The sequence below is a fragment of the Canis lupus genome, chromosome 11 (genome assembly GCF_011100685.1).
Source record: "Canis lupus familiaris isolate Mischka breed German Shepherd chromosome 11, alternate assembly UU_Cfam_GSD_1.0, whole genome shotgun sequence".
NCBI lineage: Eukaryota > Metazoa > Chordata > Mammalia > Carnivora > Canidae > Canis > Canis lupus.
Genome location: NC_049232.1, coordinates 61813613 through 61837706, shown reverse-complemented (window position 1 = coordinate 61837706; position 24094 = coordinate 61813613). Strand labels below are relative to the sequence as shown.

The following is a 24094-nucleotide window of genomic DNA, read 5'->3' as shown; positions in this document are numbered from 1 at the left end:
AAATACTTATTTCTAATCTATAGGCTGCCTTGCATTGTTGTGCAGAAGCTTTTTAATTTGATGTAGTCCCACTTGTTTATTTTCACTTTTGTTGCCTTTGGTGCTTCTGGTGTCATATCCCAAAAGAAGATCATTGACATGAACAAGGTCAAGAAGTCTTTTCCCATTTTATTCTAGGAGTTTTGTGGTTTCACATTTATGTTTTTAAATCCATTTTGAGTTAACTTTTGTGAGTGGTGGAAGACAGAAGTGGTTTCATACTTTCGCATGTGAACATCCATTTTCCAACCTCATTTATTAAAGAGACTGTATATCCTCTGTTGAGTATTCTTGGCTCCCTCATCAAATATTAGTTGATTGGATATGCATGGGTTTATTTTCTAGGCTCTCAATTCTGTTCCATTGGTCTATGTGTCTATGTTTACGCTAGTACCATACTGTTCTGATTAGTATAGCACTAGATTATGGTTGGAGATCAGCAAATGTGATGCCTCTAGCTTTGCTCTTCTCAGTATTGCTTTTGGCTATTTTGTTAACAGTGCTGAACATCTTTTTAGCGTGCTTAATCAGCTGTAAATATTTTTCAGTGAAATGTCTGTTCATGTCTTTTGCCCATTTTCTAATGGATTTTTCAGGCTATTGAGGGTCAGTTTCTTTATATATTCTAAATGCTACTCTCTTGTCAGCTATGTAGTTTGCAAATACTTCCTTCTAGTCTGTGGCTTGATTTCCATCCTCTTCTTGTAGGCTTTTGTAGTTTTAAATTTTGGTTTAGTCCAGCTTACCAATTTTCCCTTTTATGGATTATGCTTTTGGTTGGTATCAAGTCTTAAGAAAGAACCCTTTGCCTAGCCCCAAATCATGAAGATTTTCTGTTTTTTCCCTTAGAAGTTTCATAGTCTTAGATTTAAGTACAGGATACATTTGAGCTCATTTTTGTAAAAAGTATGAGGTTCAAGTTGAGGTTATTTTTGTTGTTGTTTAAATGGCTATCTTAGCCTCTACTGAATTGCTTTTGCACTTTGTTCAAAAATCCATTGAGTGTATTTGTGTGTCAATGTCTGGGTTATTCTGTTCCAGTGATCTATGTGTCTTTTTACCAATACCACACTGTCTTCATTACTGCATTAATCAAGGGCTGCCTAATAAAGTATCACAAATGGGGTGCCTGGTGGCTCAGTCAGTTAAGTGTCTCACTCTTGGTTTTGGGCTCAGGGCATGATCTCAGGGTCGTGAGATGGAGCTCCGTGTCAGGCTCTGCGATCAGCAGGGAGTCAGCTTGAGATTCTCTTCCTCTTGCTCTCCCTCTGCTCCACCCCTGCTTGCACACGAGTGTGTGCTCTCTCTCTCTCTAAAATAAATAAATCTTAAAAAAAAAAAAAGTATCACAGACTAGGTGGTTTAAAACAGACATTTATTTTCTCACAGTTCTGTAGGTTAGAAGTCCAAGATCAAGGTGCTGGTAGAGTTTGTTTCCGTTGAGGGTCTTTCTTCTTGACTTGTAGATGACTGCCCTCTCCCTAATCTTCGCAGTATTCCTTCTGTGCCTGTCTGTATTCTAATCTCTTCTTATAAGGGCCTAGTCATATTTGATTAGGACCCACTCATATGACTTCATTTTACCCTAGTTTTTAGAAGTATGGTACTTGTGGCAAGATTTACTATTTTACCAGATTGCTTAAGAATGTTAGTGGCTGTAATATCTACTGCAAACTTGCAGAATAAACACGAAACATCTCAAGTAATTTAAAATGTTTATTTATCATCCCAAACTGATTATATATTATAAATTCTGATCAAAATAATAATATTAAAGGTATTTTCAGTAGTACTACAAACTACCTGTACCTGAAGATAAAATCAAATAGTCAACTGGTAAGGATACATTGAAATTTACGTTTAAAATATCACTTTGTTTAAAAAATTCACATACATGTGTTTCTGGTTTTGAATTAGAAGGGACACACAAATAGCTATATATGGTCTTCATTTAACAAACCCATGCTCTGAATGAGTCATCAAAAGACTACAAAATCTTGTAATTTTCTTTAATGGCACATGAGACAGTACGTTGTTTTATAAAACAAAATACAGTACTTCTAATTCTCTTCACACACCTTTTCAACCCCACTGTGAGAGCTGCTCATAAGTGTATAGCAGCCTGGTTGAATAATGGGTTCCTGCATCATCTCTATATTGGGTTATGTTGGGGGATGGCAAGAGGGACATTCTAACCCAGAAATTCTGAAAATACAGAAGCACAGATTTCTCATTAGAAAAATGTACACTTGCCTACTTTAGTACTGGTTCTGTAAAAAGGTATCACTATTGAATCATTCTGTTTGACTTATAAACTATAATTAGATTTTAGTTTGTGCAGAGAAGCTTAAAATAGCTTAAAACATACTGTTCATTATTGCCTGAAACAGAAACACAAATTTGATGAAAGAAGGTGGAAATGAGTATTTTCGATTCTCCTTTACTAAAAGTACTGATAGTTATATGACACTAAGTATTCCAAGTTCTTCCTCTCTGCAAATTGTAACTTATACCTGATTTTGGCTGGGTAGAGATTTAGTAACAAGGAGATGAGGGTTTACCTCTAGAAAAAGCTGGAATGTTGAAATAGTCCAGGGCAGAACAAGAATTAAATCTAGGAAGGGAGAGAGAGGGAACTGCTTGGGGCTAAGGAACTATGTAACATAAGGGATCATATAAAGAGACCTTAGGAGACAATAGCCTGACCAATAAAATGAAAATACTAGTTCTATTTAGAGAAGGAGGCAACTTGGTAATGTCTCTGAATTCATGAACCATACAATTTGTCCTTTAATGCCTTGATATAATGAAACAATTTTTTCCCTAAGCAAATTCAGCTACCCACCTCCTGAGTAAGGCTTGTATTCTGAACCATAGTTTCCTTAATCTTATTTGAAGGATTAGAAAAGGGACTTGGAAGTAGGAAATGGAACATTTCTTGAGAACTTACTTAATCCTAGGCCTGATGCTAAGCACTTTATGTTCCATTTTATCCTACCGAAATTCTAGAAAAGTACACATTTCCCCAATTCACTTATGTGGAAATTGAGGCTGAGAGGTCCTCTACCACAAATGCCACATGACGAAGCTGGGATGCAAACTCAGGCCAAATTCAGAAGTTTGTGGTCTTTTTATACTAATATGCTGACTCCCCTAAGTGAAACATTAGAGGTGACCTACCACAGGTCTCAATGACAGAGGAAGAGGAGGAAAGAGAAATTCCCTCAAAGATATCCTTTCATCTGGTCAGGAATTGGAGTTTTTCCATGGTAATTATTAGAAGTTGAGAATGTGGCTCTTTCTCTGACTAGTCTTTGAGGGTAAATTTCCCATGGAGATTTATAATATTAAGGATGAAAGAAGTGTTCATTTTCCAGAAGGTGAAACTTGGGAGAGTCTCAGAGACATTTGCAGCCTTACTTAGGTTTGTGATACTGGGTAAGGTATTAGGCTAGAATGTGGGAATTCATTCCAAGTGTGTTTCCCAGATGCAGCTCTGGTCTCCAATCTATAACCCCTGCTTTTCTATGTAACACCTTGCTCTTCTGTCTGCCATCTGAAGGTCTATAACCATATTAAGACTAGATACAATGGTTTGGGGTCACAAAGAAGAATAGCAATGAGCACAACTTATCCTCAACTTCTAGTATCCATAAGAGAGTATCAACAAGGGAAGGAGGAAGGATTCTTTGGAAATGAGTGCTTAGCCAATGGTTTCCTGGGGAATTGGAAGGGGTGAAGTAGCAATGGGACACATCTTGAGCTTAAGAGAATCAGGTACTTCTGGACGTTAAGAATATCATAATCAAAGGCTGATGTCTCCACATAGGAACTATTTCACTGTTTGGAGATATGGCATTTTGCAGATAAAGGTGTGAAGATAGCCTAAGTATTTTGGACAAGAAAGAAATACTCCTTCTTGATCTCTTTGTCAGCTCAGGCTCTCAATCTGAGCAGAAAGATATTAAGTGGAGAACGGCAGAAATACCCTGAAACTTACTCCTAAGGCAGAGGTTGACTTCTCTGTCAAGTATCTCAAGCAGAGTTAAAGATGCTGTGCTGTGATGCAATGAACTAGGAACTGGGCCAAAAGTCATGGCACTCTTAAGTTTTAGATTCCAGTGTTTCTCAAATCACTGCTATAGCTTATTGATTTAGCTATAAAATGAAAGGGATAAAATGAATGTGACCTCTTTTAAGACTCAAGAGCAAGATGATTTTCACTTGAGAGTATACTTGTTTTGGGAGGATGGTGGTAGACATTCCGCCACCTAGTGGTCATATTACAGGGTTTGTAGCTAGGGAATTAAAGAAACTGATTATCCCACTGCCCAGCTTCTTAGGGATGCTTGATTTTAGGAACTGCTGTCATACTACACTTTTATTCCGGGAGCCAGGTATCAGTAGCTGCAGCAGAGGGGAGAAGGCCAAGTGCTCCTTGCTTAAAGAAGGAGTGAGTGACCACCAGTTTGTCAAGGGAGAGGTTATCAATCTTGCCTCTCAGGATCTCCCTGGAGGATATCCAGGGGTACCTAACTTCCAAGTTAATATAAGAGGTTTTCGCCTATGAACCAGACAAAGTGGACCTGAAAGTAGCCATATCAGGAGAATTATTGGGATACTCAGGTGAAGAAAGAAAAATGATCTTATGAGGTTTGATGGTAGATCCACCTGAACCAAGGTCTCTGGACACTGGGCACAGTTAAGAACTGTCAAGAAGCACAGGATGAAGTATGGCTGAATCTGTATCAGAAGCAAGCCTGGCCTTCAGAGTCTGGGGAAAAGCTTTCATTCCCTCAAGTCAGGGTAGGAACAAAGCAAGAGCAGGAACTTGTAAAACCAGAAGGCAGTCAAGGAAGGTATTTCAGCTGCCAGTGGTCTGTGGAGGGAAGGATACAGAATCTCTGTCAATGAGACCAAGACATCTCAGGTTTTGGATTATTCAAGACCTTGAACTACAGAGACAGATAAAAAAAAAAAAATAACCTAAATAGTGGTGGGTAAGACCTCCACCACCTGGCAAACAGTGGAAGCCTCAATTTGAAATGGGCAGAAATGTGTATTGCACTTTTATATACACTTCTAGATGCTGAGCACAAGCAAATGGTCCTCAGTAAGCAAGGCAGATTTTGCTCAGGAACACTATTATTATCTGATATTTTTTTCAACCATGAAAAATGAAATTATGTTCGGCTTTTTGGAATTTGGGTATGATTTCTGTGGGCTGATTTTCCAGCAAAGAGAGACTGATTACAATGGCCTGTCCTTTGGGGACAAGTTTAATGGTAATCTATAAGGGTCTCTAAAAGCCTCATTATGTTATGAAAAGATCCAATGGTCACATGTTGAAAGCTCATCCCAACAAAGGAATTTGGGTCAGTGGTTAACATTTATCAAAAAAAGTTTTTGGTGTTTTGAAAATATCAAGTGGGGTGGTTTCAGGTCACTTTTCCCAACCTTGTTTTAGAAAAACTCAGCCTATTCCCTCAGACCCTCTGCTTTCCATTTCTGACACTCCTGTTATTCTCTGGTTTTAGAGGAAAATCTGGGATTTTGTCCAGAAAGTTGTCCTGAACAGCTTAGATAAAACGTTAAGACTCAGCTTCCTTTCCTGAATAAAAAGATAGCAGTGTTTATTGTATATATACATATACCTCTACTTTTCACTTGGAATATATAATTAAAGTGACTCATGAGATGTGGAAGACAGGGCCATCCCATCCCACTCAGAAACGTATCTTGAGGCAGGGGAAAGGAAACTGAAGGGTTTTAGAATGGGTGGTATTTGACAAAGCAGGAAGTCTGAGTTCCTGTCCCATCAATATGCAACAGATACAACATCTAGATAGAACAATGAGAATGGATACAGACTTTACAAACACCATGATCTGGGAGTGGGAGGACGGAGAAAGCATTTGTCAGGTTTGCCGTTCATCTTCGTTTGGGGACATGATAGTACAGAAGGGAGGGAACAGGTAGGTTCATATACTATTTAAATTGGCTTGCTGGCCATAAATGAAAGATATGGAGCTGCAATTGATGAATGAATGCACTGAAGAATAAGTACACTTAGAAAAATAAGAGGTATTTCTACTAATATTTTAGTGTTAACATTAAAATTGGGAGTACAAGGATTATAAATTCAGAAAATATTAATGTCCATGAATGGCTCATATTTTTACCTAACAGATGGCTGGGAATGAAATAAGGAAAATAACTTTTGTGAAATCACAACCCTTTCAAAATCATGTCTGGTAACATGATCTCGCTCGAATGATTTGTTAACAAGTGCTACAGAGGTCAGTGAAAATATTCTCACAATGACTGGAAATTCAAGCATCACACAAGCACAAGCTTTCTTTTCACTTAAAATATAAAAATACAAATTGTACAGGAATTTGCATATCTTTGACAAAGCTAAAAAGAAGCTCTCATTCTCACAGAAAGAATGATGCCCTATACTCTAAAACAATTCCATACTGGGTTGCTTGTAAAATGAACGTTCTAGCATCTTTTCTTGATGTCACCTAAAGTCTGATCACTTAAATATTAACTCCGACTCTACAACCTTGAAAGCAGCACTAACATACAAGCTTAACTGCTGATTACAGGAGTGGGCTATTCTTTTTTACTAGTATATCCTCCTTTAGCTTTGCCCAATAAACCCATCTTCCAGTCCAAACATTACCTAACAGTATGAAAGAACATCATATTCTACAGGAACTTCAAAGGCTAAGGATGTTTCCCTCAAAAGAAAATTGAGGTGCTTACCAAAGGGAAGGGAAAGAGAGACAGGCGTGTGTGTCACTCATCTCTGCTTCTCCACTGTAACCTAGCACTGTACCTAGCACATAGGGACTCCTGAATAAAAGTAAAATGAGAGAATTCAATCAGATGGCTCAGAGGTTAGGACTCTTTCTGCATCTTCAGACTCAACATATATCTTTGGCCCCTACTTACATTTGACAAATAGAGATTTATCTTCTTAATAGTTAGAATCCACCTGTTTCAGAAGGGGAATTTTATCATTTCAACCTATTGTCTCAGTATAACTGGATAACCTCATCCCACTCAGAAATAGGCCAGATTCCATTGGGCTGCACATTGGGGGGAGAGCGCTTCCAGTCCCACGTCTTCACAGGAATCTTCCAGGTTTTACCATAGTTGGCTTCAATGTATTCAGTGGTTTCACAGGGCACATGAACCTTCATGTCTACAAACTCAGTCCAGCACAGTGTAAACTTGGGAAACAGGTATCTGTGGCAAAACAGAGGCAATGTGCAGAGGGATGAGACTCAACAGAAGTCCAGTCTAAGGAACCCAGCTGCTAGTGCACTCGGATTGAAGGAAAATTCTCTCCCATTAAATAGCTTTGGGGACAAATATAGTGGACATTTTGTTGTTTCTGACTGTCCAACCTTCCCTTCCACTTTTAATGTTTTTTTTTTTATTTTAAAGATTTTATTTATTTATTCATGATAGACAGAGGGGGGAGGGCAGAGACACAGGCAGAGGGAGAAGCAGGCTCCATGCAGGGAGCCTGATGTGGGACTCAATCCCGGGACCCCAGGATCACGCCCTGGGCCAAAGGCAGGCACTGAACCGCTGAGCTTCCCAGGGATCCCCTCCACTTTTAATGTTAACAGCATCCCCATTTCCCTGTCCCTATGGTTCAGGAAGGGCTGACCCCACCCCCTCTCTAGAGATGGGTTAAAAAAAAAAAAAAAAGACCCAGGCCTAACTAGTATATTATATTATTAGTATATTATAGTGATTGGATCAGGGATGGGAATATACACAAATTAGGCAAATAAAAGTCAGCTTTGGGATTTCCACTGGAACTACTGGAAGAAAGAGGCATTCTTTCTGCTGAGGTTTCTAAGCCGGTGGGATGGAAGCTGAGCATCTTTGTTATCTATTAGCAAGAAGAGCCTGAAGATGAGGTCAAAGCAAAAAAGCTCCCAAAACGTGGAGAGAAATGACCAGCTGAGAAAACCCTAGAGAAGGACTTGGATTTGGCTGTAACCATTCCTTAAATATCTCAGGTAAGCCAATGAATATATAAGTATTTTTTTAAACTACATTTCTAATATTTGAAATTCTTCATACACAGAGGGAGGTACATGTAGCAGTGAGAAAGGAAACAAAACCCTTCTAGTCAGCCACAGAACCTGAATCAATTCTGGCAATATAAAGACATTCTCCAACAACAGTACCACAAATGCTTGTGTCTTTGTGACAGGCCTTATTCACACCTGCATTCTGAGTTTCACTGTGGTCCTAGATAGCTTCTGATAACCTAGTCAGCTTAGAGAGCTAAAGAAGAAACTCTCAGGATCAGCCAGGGTATTTTTCAGACTCCTTTGCTAACTCATACTGTAGTGAAAATTTCACACCACAGTACATGAATGTGGTAGGATGCACTAAGATCACTTTTTGGGGATCTTCACACCCCAACCCCCTCCTCAAATGCAGAAAGAGACCTAATGCCTGGATGTCCTGTACTTGAACAATATTTCCCTTAAAGACAGTGATATGGACCACATTCTTTCTGCTTTTATTTTACCACCTGCCCCCTCCCTTAAATTTCTGTTCTCAGCCACAAACTTACTTTCTTATTTTTAACAGTTCACACATCATTAAATCCCCATCAAATTCAAACTGCCACTGAAAGAATCTAACTACAGAATACTGAAATAAGTACACATGTATGAGGTGAATCTTCTTTTCTTTCAACGTGGACTTCCCAAGGATATCTAGCAACTGTGACTCCAAGATGCATTCCCAGGCTTCTGTCCCTCACATGAACCTTCCTGTAGTTTCTGTCTTTCTTTCATCTCAGATGTGAAAGAAAGTCTCTACATCAGCCCAGGCAATGTTAGTTATACTGAATTTTACTCTATCTATGGTGGAACTATTTTAACTAGCAGATATGTTTAAGAAATTAAGCCAAATTATGTTTCTTAAAGGTACTCCAGATCAGTAAATTCAATTCAATATATTACCAAGGAAAACTAAAATGAGCAGTTTCGTTAGACTTAAGTTTATATTATAACCCTATATTCTGTGTTGGTGTTTTCTGAGAAATGTTTCTTTTCTTCACAACATGAAAAGAACTTTCAGTAATGAGATTTCAAGTGGCAATAGCAGAGATCACAGAAACTTAAAATATCAGTGGATTAAAGAAAAAAGGAACAGGAAAGAGCCAGATGTCAAAGCATAATCATATTGTGGAAATGGGATCTAGCTGGGATATTCTCCAAGGAAAGGTCAGTTCTCATACATTCTGCTTTTAAATATCATGTTTTACCACCAGATGAACATAAAGCCATACATGAAAATGAGAGGCTGAACAAATTCTAAAGAAAGCAACAAGTCCCTTCTACCCAAACCAATGGGTGCTGGCAGTTAATAGACAATCCCAGCTGGCTTCTGTGAAAAGACGGCCACAGCAAATCTCATAGCTGAGGAAGAAATAAGATACAGCATAGCTCCACCATCTGCTGGTCCCAATTTTATTCTGCACACTCATATTCATGGAATTGCTTATTTTGTCATCAGACACAGCCATCCATCACCGGCCTCCACCCTCCCCTATCAGATGCTGGTCAGAAGAATGTCCACCTGTCCCATCCTATCAAGGGGACACACTCTAGTTGAAATAAAGCAGAAATTATGGTCTATCTTGTTACACAGGCCAGGAAGCTCCTCTCTTAAATATTAGCCTCTATAGTCTATCAAAGAGGTGAAAGAAAGAAAAATCACAGGTCCAGGATAGACAGGGTAAATGAGAATACTACAAATTTTACAGAAGCAGTATTTTAAACAATGAAATGTTCAAATGAACAAAACCAAAACATTAAAAGCACATAAACAATGTATAAAAATAACACAAAGACAATTTAACTCAAATGTTCATTTTTGCTCCTAAATGGAAATATCCCTAAATCATTATGGTTTTCTTTTCACTAAAAAATTTTTCAGTTCAATCAGCAAAAAGAAAATTCCAGCTTCCTAGGAGAAGAGGAAAGATAAACAAACCATAAAATGTGAAAGCTGACTGTAAAATGGGACTGAGGAGAGGAAGAGGGAGTCAGTGACACAGAATATCACATGCCATGTACTCTGCCCAGGTTACCAGTAAACAATGACTAAGACTAGAACACACCATGGGTCTGTGACATTACCTTACCTTAGCTTTTAAAGCAAAGATTAAGTTTGGCTAAGCAGTTTGCACTTTAAAGCTCTGGGACAGGATCCAGAATGGGAACAGATTTAAATTCACACTAAGGCAACCCTTATAAGTTTAAGGGATCTTTTCAAACACACAAAAAGCCTTCCATTCACAGTTTCTATTTCATAGTTCGTTTACTTCATTTTATCTTTGCATAAAAGAATAATTAGAATTAAGACTTAGAGTTAAAAAAAAAAAAGAGTTGGAGTAGACCATTGCATTTTCTTCCTCACAGACCTCCTTACAATCTGTAAAACTACTTACTGGTTGCTGTATAAAGTAATCTCATCAGTTTAATTGTGCAACCTATAAACATAATTGCTAAATGAAAAACACTTTTTATTATTACTAGTTAGCTAGGCTAAGTGAGCGAGAGAGAGAGAGAGATAAAAAAACTATCAATTACAACTGAATTTGACCTTTTTAAACATAAGCTGCATTAAACTCCGAGTTGGAACAGCAGAGCCATGTTTTTAAACAAGAATTTCCTACAAAACAACACAAATGGTTTATTCTCATTACCAGTTTTGTCTCTGCTTTTAATTCTTAATTTCTTTTCTTGTGTTATTCTAGTGCCTAAGCCCTCTAGCATTCTACTTAATAGAAGCAGGGAGAGTACATTTTTTTTTTTGATTTTTGATAGAAAGGCTTAAAAGGTTTATCATGAAATATGATTGCTTCTTTTAGGTTTTTAGTATATTCCCTTTATCCGGTTAAAGAAATTCTGAACTCTTTTATTCCAAGCTTGCTAAAAGGCCTCCCCATCCCCCCTTTTGGTTAATTACGAAATTTATCAAACATTTGCAATGTCATTTATTGAAATAATAATGGAGGGGTTTTTCCTTTAATCTTTTAATCCTTTAATGTTGAGAATTACACTAATATATAAATACTACAAAATTTGATTCATTGTGCTTAATGTATCCTCATCTGTGTTTGACAATACTGTAATTTTCCTTTAAAAAATTTTTGGCACTGTTCAAGTCATTTTGCTACCAGTCTCATACAATAAGTTGCTTAAAGCATTCTTTTTCTTTTTAAAATTTCTGACATAGGAAATATAGGGAATAATCTCTCTGGTAAGGCATGGTAAAACTTTCCTGTAAACTTTCAGTAGGGAAAAGACAGGGGAAGGAGAATTTCCGATCATTGATTCAATTTCTTTCATGAGTATGGGTTATCCAGATCTTCCTGAGTTAATTTTGACATTTATTTTTTCCCAGAAAAATTTATCATTTTCACATTATACCTAATTATCAAATTTATGACTTAACATTGTCCTTAGCATTTTCTTTTGAAAGTTGGTATAATGAGTTAAAAACATAGTTTCTTTTTTTTTTTTTTTTTGGCTGATTTTACAATGTTTATTCTTTAAAAAGATAGTTTCTTTTTACACTGCTATACAGAGTTCTTAATGTTTCTTTGCCAATGGAATATAATGGAATTTTACAACTATATAAAAAAGTTACCTTTGTCTAAGAAATGGTATTTACTGTGTGTACAGTTGACAGTATTCTCTACGACCCAGAACCCTAATTAATTGACGAAATAAGCTACCTCAAAAGGGATATTACAGGATTTCCCAAAAGAAAGATATAGACACACACACGTGCGCACATACACATACACACACATACATACACTCTTCTGTGGCTCAAAAGACAGTATCACGGTCCCCTCTGCAGGGAACTTATAATTACCAAATACAATTTAGTGATAAGAAAAATCCTTTCAGTAATGAAAAAATAATTCTAAGTCCCATCAAAGTACTGCTGTAGTTTATGCATAAGAAATTACTTAACCATGAAGACAAGAGAAACAAAAGCAAAAATGAACTATTGGGACTTCATCAAGATAAGAAGCTTTTGTACAGCAAAAGATACAGTCAACAAAACTCAAAGACAATCTACAGAATGGGAGAAGATATTTGCAAATGACATATCAGATAAAGGGCTAGTTTCCAAGATCTATAAAGAACTTATTAAACTCAACACCAAAGAAACAAACAATCCAATCATGAAATGGGCAAAAGACATGAACAGAAATTGCACAGAGGAAGACACAGACATGGCCAACAAGCACATGAGAAAATGCTCCGCATCATTTGCCATCAGGGAAATACAAATCAAAACCACAATGAGATACCACCTCACACCAGTGAGAATGGGGAAAATTAACAAGACAGTAAACAACCAATGTTGGAGAGAATGTGGAGAAAGGGGAACCCTCCTGCACTGTTGGTGGGAATGTGAACTGGTGCAGCCACTCTGGAAAACTGTGTGGAGGTTCCTCAGAGTTAAAAATAGACCTGCCCTACGACCCAGCAATTGCACTGTTGGGGATTTACCCCAAAGATACAGATGCAATGAAACGCCGGGACACCTGCATCCCGATGTTTAGAGCAGCAATGTCCACAATAGCCAAACTGTGGAAGGAGCCTCAGTGTCCATCGAAAGATGAATGGATGAATCATCGAAATGGATGAATTCATCGAAAGATGAATGGTCTATGTATACAATGGAATATTACTCAGTCATTAGAAACGACAAATACCCACCTTTTGCTTCGACGTGGATGGAACTGGAGGGTATTATGCTGAGTGAAATAAGTCAATCGGAGAAGGACAAACAGTGTATGCTCTCAATCACTGATCTAACAACATCCTTCATTGGTTATGCGTGTTCTACAATTTCAAATACATGCAGCTACGTAGTATGTCTGACTTCCTCCACTAAGCATAATATTTTGGACATTCATCTATGTTATTGCATGTATCAGTAGTTCATTTCTCTCTATTGCTGAGTAGTATGCCACTGCATGAACATGTAAGTTGTTTATCTGGTCAGAAAATGGACAGTTGGGTTCTTTTCTTTTCTTTTTTTTTGGCTACCATAAGTAAGAATGCTATGAACATTCATGTCAACTCTTTCAGTGAAAATATGTTTTTATTTCTCCTGGACTACTACCTTATAGAAAACTTTATAGAATTACATTCTTTTTTAAAAAGATTTTATTTATTTATTTGAGAGAGAGAGAGAAAGCAAGAGAAAGAGTATGAGTGGGGATAAGGAGAGGGAGAAGCAGACTCCCCACTGAGCAGGACCCTGACTCGGGGCTTGATCGCAGGACCCTGAGATCATGACCTGAGCTGAAGACAGATGCTTAACCAACTGAGCCACTCAGGCACCCTTAGAATTACATTTAAACAAAACATATGGTGGTCTTAAAAAATATCATTTACCTCACACAGATGAAAGGTCTGCCATTTATTCATTCTGAGGTAATCTTTTTTTAAAAAAAGATTTTATCTTTATTTTATCTTAAGTAATCTCTATACCCAATGTAGGGCTTGAACTTACAACCCCTAGCTCAAGAGTCACATGCTCTACTAACGCAGCAGTCAGGTTCCCCTGAAATAACCCTTTCTTTAAAAAACCAAATAAACAAAGTTAACTATATAACTAACTCCCACTTCTGTATATTGTATACAGGTAGAGGTTTGGAGATACAATTAAGGAAACCTAAGACAATATATCTGTTGTAAAATATAAAGATATAAATAGAATAGGAAATGTGAGATCATTTTTAGAAAAGTCTATGTTTTAAATACACTATTTTTTTGTAAATTTTTTTAAAGATTTTATTTATTTATTCATGAGAGAGAGAGAGAGAGAGAGAGAGAGAGAGAGGCAGAGATACAGGCAGAGGGAGAAGCAGGCTCCATGCAGGGAGCCCGAGCGGGACTCAATTCTGGGTCTCCAGGATCACATCCTGGGCTGAAGCGGGCGCCAAACCACTGAGCCTCCCCGGGGCCGCCCTAAATACATTAATTTAAAGAAATAATTCAAATTCGTCGTTTTAGCTTCACAGCTATAAGTACTAAAAAGGCAAATATATTTTTGAGAGCTAAAACCATGGGAGCTTGGTATCAATCTATAAAGCTGAGAGAACCTAGGAGTAGAGATTCAACAACTAACTTTAACTTCTGGTAAAACAGAATGGCTGAAAAAACTGGGTGGCTTGACCTTGTGGTTCTGATGCCAAAAAGGTGGTAGCTGGATCAAGATACCAGTCTGGTATTATTACCTTATCATCTTAATAAAACAAATGCACTTAAGGACTGATTTTGGTTTCACGTAGGGCTCAGGTCTCACTCAGACCAACAGATTTACCTGGCCTGATTCTATCTATAACTCAGAAAGGAAAGCCAAATCATCAGAAGTTCCCAAATAAGGTATGAAAAAGTAAAGGAAAAAAAAAATCTATGGAAATTCAGAACAATGAGAGATTATTTCCAGTTAAGAGTACTGAGGAGCAACATCAAAAAAGGGAACTCAATGCCCTTGAATGGACACAACTGGGACATGTCATGATATATTGTAAGCCGGTACTACTTAGTGACATGCTTAAAATCTTGGTCTCAAAGAAGTTGCAAAAGGCTGGGTATCTAAATGCAATGTGGTATTTTGAGTTATATCCTAAGACAGAAAAAGGACATTAAGGAGAAAAACTGGTGAAACCCAAATCATGTCTGGAATTCAGTTCATTGTAATACACCAATGTTAGTTTCTTAGCTTTGAGCAAGGTACTGTGGTACCACATTAGGAATAACTGGCATACAGAAACTCTGTATTATCTTTGCAACTTTTCTGTAAATCAAAAATGATCATAAAATAAAAAGTTTATCTAAAAAATAGGGGTGAGAGGTGTCTGGGTGGCTCGGCGGTTCAGCGTCTGCCTTTGGCTCGGGGTGTGATCCCGGGATCCTTATGAGGAGCCTGCTTCTCTCTCTGCCTGTGTCTCTGTCTCTGTCTCTCTCTGTGTCTCTCATGTATAAATAAATAAAATCTTAACAAAAAATAAAAATAAACAGTACGAGTGAAAAGACAGAATAAAACATGCTGCAAGGAAGACTGAGGAAGCCCATACAACTTCTAAGTCCTAACGAGTCAAAGGAAAAACAAGACTGAGGAATAAAATCTTGGACTTTACTGGTATTGGAACATTACTCACTTACCCTTTGTACTTCTCAAACAGCACAAACAATAATGATTTCATTTCTGGGAATCTAGTCAAGGAAACAATCCATAATTAATCTTTTACTTTATGTAAAAAATACTCATAGAATTTTCTAATAAGAAGAAAAATAGAAATAGTTTAAAGAGAAAAATAGTTAAGTAAAACTATTATTAGGCCTTTCTCCATATTCCTACCAAGTCTACCTAACAAACTTTTCTATTTTAAAGCCACATTTCCTTGCTGTCACTTCTAGACAGACTTTGATTTGGTATCTCAACAATATATAATATATACTTCAATTACTATACTGTTGATAAAATACTTTAATAATTTGTTTCATGGTCCATACTATGAAATCCTTGAGAGCAGAAACTAAGTATGTTCACATGAGAATACTTAGCACATAGAGTTAGTAAATAAACTCTGCATAAATGAAACATTATATGAGAGCCACACTCGGATAGGAGTCTAGTCCCACAGAAAACAAATCCAAATTTTGTGAAGATCTGTACAATAAGCAGAAATATCAGAAGTATCAGACAAATATCAGAATATCTACAAATATCAGAAGGTGTAAGGAACCCGCTACTAGCTCATGGAGTACCATGTTTCCTATTAGAGGTTAGAGAGGTAGCTATATTACTCTGATAATATCATAGAGTAGAAAGGGCTATTTTCATAGCAGGAGTCTTTACAATATGATAGATCGTGGTGACGCTAACATCACGTATATATAATATAGGCTCTGAAGTGATATGGCCCCACGTCTGAGTATTAGCTTTGCCTTAACTTCTACGTCTATAAAATGAAGGTGACAAGATTAATGGCTCCCTCATAAACTTGTGAAGATTAAATGAGATGATACATATAAAAGCTTGGCATAGTGCCTGGCACATGGTAAATAGTTTTTATTATTACTTCTCAAACTTCTGGCCCCTATTTACATCAGCTGACTCAGATGGGAAAGAAAGAAAGAACCCCAAGAAACCTGGGCAGCATCTGTAGGAACTGGATGTGGATGGAACTGGAGGGTATTATGCTGAGTGAAATAAGTGAAATAAGTCAATTGGAGAAGGACAAACATTATATGGTCTCATTCATTTGGGGAATATAAAAAATAGTGAAAGGGAATAAAGGGGAAAGGAGAAAGAATGAGTGGGAAATATCAGAAAGGGAGACAGAACATGAGAGACTCCTAATTCTGGGAAACGAACTAGGGGTGGTGGAAGGGGAGGTGGGTGGGGGGTGGGGGTGACAGGGTGACGGGCACTGAGGTGGGCACTTGACGGGATGAGCACTGGGTGTTATTCTATATGTTGGCAAATTGAACACCAATAAAAAGAAATTTATAAAAATAAAAAAAGAAACTACTTAACCTTCTGCTATTCCAAATATATTTAATGCTCATTTTTTTAAGATGAGTGCCCCCCACCCCCAAAGTAACTGCATTGTATCTTTGAAATTAAGCAGAAAACAAACAAACAAAACAGTGCTGGTGACAAATATACAGCAAATTTATTTCTTCATTTTTCTCAAAGACTGAAACCAAGTCTCAGGACCACGACGAGATAGTAACTCATCTATTTTCAAAGACCTTTTGTAGACTCTAAAGCTCTTGGGCTTCGGTAAATTGTCCTTAATTTTACTTTTTTTCTTGATCAATCTTGCTAGATGTCTGTTTATTAGTTTTTAATTTATTATTTTTTTTAAGAACCAGCATTTGGATTTGTTGACCTTTGATACTGTTTTTTTATTTCATTAATTTTTTTCTCTTGGCTTTCTTCTATTTGCCTAGGCTGAATATTCTTTTACTTTAATTAAATGCTTTTCTTTTTAAATCTATTTTTTCATATTTAAATGCTTTTAAGGCTATAAGTTTATCTCTCTTCTTTTAACTGCATCCTACAAGTTTTGATCTGTAATACATTATCATTGAGTCCTAAAAATTTTATAATTCCCACTATTATTTCCTTTTTAAGTCATTAGTTATTAAGGAAGGCATTTTAAAGTTTCCCTACATTTTAAAGATGTCTTTGGGATCCCTCAGTGGCTCAGCGGTTTAGCGCCTGTCTTTGGCCCACGGCGCGATCCTGGGACCCCAGGATCGAGTCCCATGTCGGGCTCCTGGCATGGAGCCTGTCTCTCCCTCTGCCTGTGTATTTGCCTCTCTCTCTCTCTATGTCTATCACAAATAAAATATTAAAATAAAATAAAATAAAATAAAATAAAGATGTCTTTAATTCCATTGTGGTCATACAATGCCATCTACTGAAATAATCATGTAGGGTTTCTTCCTTTAATCTGTTAACGTACAGAATGTCCTTCCCTCCATCCCTCTCCCTTTCTCACTCTCTCTCACATACACAGATTTTTATTAATGCTCTGAAATTTATTAAGATTGCCTTTATGATATACTACATAATCAACTTTTTATAAATGTTCCATTTTATAGCAGGTAAGAAAGTATATTCAGCATTTGTTGGGTAAAGACTTTTATATAATACCCAATAAATTAAGCTTGTTGATTTTGTTCATATTTTCAGTAGTTTTGCCAATTTCTTCTTTGGTTGAATCAGCAGTTTTTAAAATAAAAGTATTTTAGAATCTAATAAGTATTTTAGAATACATGTCAAATATTCATTGGAATTTCATCAGTTTCTGATTTACATACATAAAGACCATATATTCTTTAAAGATTCTATTTATTTTGAGAGAGAGAATGGGGGAGAAGCAGAGGAAGATGGAGAGAGAGAATCTCAAGCAGACTACACACCGAGTGTGGAGCCCCACATGGGGCTTGATCTCATGACCCTGAGATCATCACCTGAACTGAAATCAAGAGTCTGATGCTTTACTGAAAGAGCCACTAGAGACCATATTATTAAAATCATACATACTTCTTGGTGGACTATTTCCTTGTAAAATTATGTAGTGGGCCTTTTAATCCTTTAATATTTTTCCCCTAAAATTCTATTTTGTCTGATACTAAAATTATAGCAGCAGTTTTCTTTAGTTAATAATATTGGGGTGTATCTTTTTTCCATCTCTGTAATTTTCAACCTTGCTGGGTGATTTTGCTTTAGGTATGCCTCTTGCCAAGTATTATATAGCTATGTTCTGTTTTTCTATCCTGGTTTAATCTTCATCTCTATAAAGGTTAGTTTAAACTGTTAATATTTCTCATAAATAATTTTATATTTAGACATATTTTGAATTCTAGAGCCAGACTGCTTGGGCTCAAATCCTGGCACCACTTTTCTTATCAGTTATTACAGCTGTTAATCCTTTTGTGCCTTAATTTCTTCATTTATAAAATGAGGGACTAACAGTACCTCAGAGGGAAGTTAGCATAGAATAATCAGAATAGTGTCTAGCACACACACAGTAAGTGCAATTACACTGCTAACTGCTGTAATGATTATCCTTAAATGTTTTCAGTTTGCCATACCTTTTCTTAGCCCACCTTTCCTAATTTCATTGATATAGGTTTATAAATTCCCTTTTGATCTGTTTATTTAGGCTTTTTTTTTTTAAAGATTTAGAATTTCCATTTATTTTTTTTTAATTTTTTTTTAACTTTTATTTATTTATGATAGTCACAGAGAGAGAGAGATAGAGGCAGAGACATAGGCAGAGGGAGAAGCAGGCTCCATGCACCGGGAGCCCAACGTGGGATTCGATCCCGGGTCTCCAGGATCGCGCCCTGGGCCAAAGGCAGGCGCCAATCCGCTGCGCCACCCAGGGATCCCCTATTTGGGCTTTTTAAAAACACTTTTTTTAAAATAAAATCATCTCGACACCCAATGTATTATTATATATTATATATATAATATATATATATTATATTATATATTATATTCACAACCCTGAGATCAAGAGTCACATGCTCTACCAACTGTGCCAGCCACGTGCCCCTTTTTGGAAATTTTAAATAATATTTCTATCTAGTAGTAGTTACTCTTTGTAATAGCTGTTTTTTTTTTTAACAGTATACTTCACTATAGATTTCACTATAAGATTTTCTGATAAAAACTGAATGTATGCAGAATCTCTACCTTCTTCCTACACACAGAATTTAAATGTACTTACTCCTTGAACACTGACAAATCACCTCCTCCTCAACTTATTATCATCAAGATTTTTCCTTTTTTGACTTTTCTCTTTGTAACACATTGTCATTTTATTTTTTACAGGCAACAGCTGACAAATTTACTGACATATTTTACCCATTTCTGTGTTCACCACTATTTCATATATATTATGTCTTCCTTCTCAGTCCTTTAATAGATCTTTAAGTGTAGATCTCTGAGATGTGAACTTTCTTAGTCTTTTTATACGTGTAAATGTCTTTATCTTGACTTCTTTCCTGAGTGCTGTTATACTTGCACATAACTTAGTTATTTTTCCGCAGCTTTTGAAAGATGCTATAACCTCTCAGAATTATCTTCTGGCATCTATTGTTGCAGAGGTATATTTGCTGTTCCTTTGTGAGCAGTCTATTTTATCTGGCAGCCTGCAAAATTTTTTGGTTTTGACATTACAGTTTCCTTAAAAAGTATCTAGATGTAGATTTAATATTTATCCTGGTTGTCTGTCTTTAATTTGGGAATTCTGTTTAAATACTGCCTTTTTTTTAATCATTTACTCCATTCTCTTAGGGCTCAGCTATATCTTTTATTTTATTTTATTTATTTTTATATTTATTTTTTAATATTTATTTGATATAAGTGACACATGTTACATAAGCTTCAGGTGTTCATAGTAACAAGTTTATACATTATGCTATGTTCATCACAAGCATAGCTGCCATCTATCTCAATACAAAGCTATTGCAATACTGATTATACTCCTTATGCTGTGCCTTTTATTCCCATAACTTATTCGTTCCATAACTGGAAGCTTATATGTCCCCACTCCCCTTCACCCAATTTGGCCAGCTCCCTTCCCCCTCTTCTCTGGCAACAATCAATTTGTTCTCTGTATTTATAGGTCTGATTCTGCTTTCTGCTTGCCTGTTCATTGTTTCAGATTTCATTTATGCATGAAATCATATGATATTTCTCAGTCTGACTTATTTCAGTTAGTATAATACTCTGTAGGTCCATTTATGTTTTCTTAAATGGCAAGATCTCATCCTTTTTAGAGCTGTGTAATATCCCACTGTGTGTGTGTGTGTGTGTGTGTGTGTGTGTGTATACACACATTATATCTTCCTTATGTATTTGTCTATTGATGGACACTCAGGCACTCAGGTTGTTTCCATATCTTGACTATTATAAAAAATGCTGAGATGAACAGGGGTACATACATCTTTTCAAACTAGTGTTTTTGTTTTCTTTGGGTAAGTATCCAACATTGGAATTACTGCATCATATATTTCTATTTTTAATTTTTCGAGGAACCTCCATACTGAACCAATTTACATTCCCATCAACAGGGTATAAGGGTTCCTTTTTCTCCACATCCTCACCAACACTTGTTATTTCTTGTGTTTTTGACAGGTGTAAAGTGAGATCTCATTGTGATTTTGATTTGCATTTCCCTAATTAGTGATGCTGATCAGCTAAGTCTTTTAGACACATTCAACAGTGATGCATGCTTGGACCAAAGGATATGGCAAAGTGAGGAATAACTGTGCCACATTAAGTCATCACCATCATTTTTGCCCAATTTTCTAAGAATTGGAACCTACTCTTTAGAATTGTTATAGTATACTGACTAGCATTTTAAAAATTATCTCTTCTACTAAGCCTCTCACAATTCCACCACAGATAATACAGAAGCAAAAAGGGTAACAGTGGAGTGGGTAATATACTTTTCAGAGCCTAAGCTAGAATATAATCTCTGAGATCTTTATTGATCCCATACTCCACTCCTATCCCAAACTTCTAACATGTAACCAATATACACAGTGTATGCATGTTTTATAAAATAAAATTCTACCCACTGAACCTCATTTTCCCATGACGTACAGTGTAAATGGAGTGATTCCACCTATCCTATCAACTATTAAACTCTACAATCTCGATAGGAAAGAACTACTTATTATCTATATACTATAAGAGAAACAAGAACAAATTTATATCATCATTAATGAGTAGACAAATTAAAGCTTGTATGGATAGTTGTTATTGTGTAACACCTGAATGCACCTGCATAATGACTATATCAAAAACTATCCATTTAAAGTATGCACAAAACTTTAATGTCAGAAACAAAGCCTCAGGATATTTTTATTTCTACTTAATAATTCTCAAAAATAGGATCTATAGTTTATCAACAACCAATTAGATGCAGCTGTGCTTGCTTTCTCTCAGACAATTTTAATAGTATTTCTCTTTGGATATAATAATTAAAAAATAAAGATTAAATTATGACTTCAAATTTTATACTAAAATAGAAAAAGCTTCTTTTATTTTGAACTCAGATTACCTAATTGTAGGTAGCCTGCCTTGATCAAATTCATCATTTCTGGTCCCAGTTATCCCCTTATTTCAGCACATTATCTTGAGCTCTTTTCTCATGTTGGTTTTCTAAGTCAACATTTTAAAAAAGATTTTATTTATTTATTTGAGAGAGAGAAAGCAAGAGTGGGGGAAGAAAGAGGGGGAGAGGAACAAGCAGACTCCGAGCTGAGCACAGAACCCAATGTGGGACTCAAACACATGACCCGGAGATCGTGACCTGAAATGAAATCAAGAGTCAGACACTTAATAGACTAAACCACCCAAAGCTTTTTTTTAACATTGTATATAAACTTTTTTCTAAATGAGCTTTTTAAAAAAAGAGTGTATTTGAGAGAGAGAGAACAAGAGAGAGAGCACAAGCAGTAGGAGGGGCAGAGGGAGAAGCAGACTCCCCATCGAGCATGGAGCCTGACATGGTGCTTGATCCTAGGACCCCTGGTGCTTGATCCTAGGATCATGACCTGAGCTGAAACCAAGAGTCAGACACTTAACCAACTGAGCCACCCAGGCATCCCTCTAAATAAACTTTTTGAGAAGTAATTTACATATAATTAAATGCATCCATTTTAAGTTTTGAGAAACACATATACCTGTGTAACCACTACAACAATTAAGAAACAAAATACTTCTACCACCTGCTTCCCAAAGGTCTCCATGCTCTTTGGCAAGTCATGTAGTAGATCTCCATATTCCTACCAAGTCTACCTAACAAACTTTTCTATTTTAAAGCCACATTTCCTTGCTGTCACTTCTAGACAGACTTTGATTTGGTATCTCAACTATATATAATATATATATATATATATATATATATATATATATATATATTTCAATTACTATACTGTTGATAAAATACTTTAATAATTTGTTTCATGGTCCATACTATGAAATCCTTGAGAGCAGAAACTAAGTATGTTCACATGAGAATACTTAGCACATAGAGTTAGTAAATAAACTCTGCATAAATGAAACATTATATGAGAGCCACACTCGGATAGGAGTCTAGTCCCACAGAAAACAAATCCAAATTTTGTGAAGATCTGTACAATAAGCAGAAATATCAGAAGTATCAGACAAATATCAGAATATCTACAAATATCAGAAGGTGTAAGGAACCCACTACTAGCTCATGGAGTACCATGTGTCCTATTAGAGGTTAGAGAGGTAGCTATATTACTCTGATAATATCATAGAGTAGAAGGGCTAGTTCATAGCAGGAGTCTTTACAATATGATAGATCGTGGTGATGCTAACATCACGTATATATAATATAGGCTCTGAAGTGATATGGCCCCACGTCTGAGTATTAGCTTTGCCTTAACTTCTACATCTATAAAATGAAGGTGACAAGATTAATGGCCCCCTCATAAACTTGTGAAGATTAAATGAGATGATGCATATAAAAGCTTGGCATAGTGCCTGGCACATGGTAAATAGTTTTTATTATTACTTCTCAAACTTCTGGCCCCTATTTACATCAGCTGACTCAGATGGGAAAGAACGAAATAACCCCAAGAAACCTGGGCAGCATCTGTAGGAACTGTGAAGTTATGGAATAAAAACATCACATTCTGATGACTCAGTTATTATATTCATCACTTTTTATTACTAGTGATTGGGACTCTGGAGAAGAAAAATAAGTATACAAAATTCAGACCCACTGGAGTAACTAATCCAAGTTAACACTGTGTTGAAGGTAACTATGTTCGTGTCAGAGCAACACAGTAGCACAAACAGTAATAATAATAATATAGTAATGATAGGAGCAGCAGTAGTTAATGTTTATAGAGTACTTACTAAGTGCCAAGTACTGTTGTAAATGCATTTCATATATTAACTCACTCAACCTATTAAGTCTTAGAAATAAGAACTTAGGCTTAAGAACCCAGCAGCTCTGGAGTTAAATCTCGGTTCTACCATTAATGAGCAAGTTATTTCATTTCTCTAAGTGTTACTTTTCTCATGACTGGGAGTGAGAACACCTAACCCACAGGGATAATGTGAGGATTGTCTGAGATAATAAACATAAAGTACCTATTATGTGCCAGATAACCAGTATTAATACTCTAGTAGCTATATATTTATTATTCACATTAATATTATTATTACATCTGAGGACCAAAAACATCATTTTGCAGGCATGCAGAGTAAAGTTTCAAAAGGAGGAATTTTTTCTTTCTTCCTGAGTTCCTTGTTAGCCTTTTTTTAAAAAAATGCATTCTATGATAGTATTAAGCTTTTCTCAGAATGAACATGAATACAAAGTAAAATACTATACAGATAAAAAGACCTTTAGAGTAGCTTTAAAAGCTTTTTTCCCCCCTCAAGGAATAGT

General features: G+C 36.3%; 2 protein-coding genes across 5 annotated transcripts in view; both read right to left on the bottom strand.

Annotated features, from left to right (window-relative positions):
• Positions 1-24094, bottom strand: part of TAL2 (TAL bHLH transcription factor 2) — a 71151-nt gene that overhangs the window by 19454 nt on the left and 27603 nt on the right. Inside the window, exon 1 of one of the 4 annotated variants that reach the window (XM_038553020.1) lies at positions 6811-6900. The exons of the other annotated variants lie outside the window; for them this stretch is intronic. The gene's annotated coding sequence lies outside the window, so the exon portion shown is untranslated. Of the gene's footprint in view, positions 1-6810; positions 6901-24094 lie in introns of those variants that run through there. 4 annotated transcript variants of the gene reach the window in all.
• The window catches only part of FKTN (fukutin), a 75338-nt gene continuing 52981 nt past the window's right edge, over positions 1738-24094 (bottom strand). Inside the window, exon 10 of the mRNA XM_038553014.1 lies at positions 1738-7296. Within this exon, the coding sequence (XP_038408942.1) occupies positions 7083-7296 (214 nt within the window). The 3' untranslated portion in view covers positions 1738-7082. The remainder of the gene's footprint in view (positions 7297-24094) is intronic.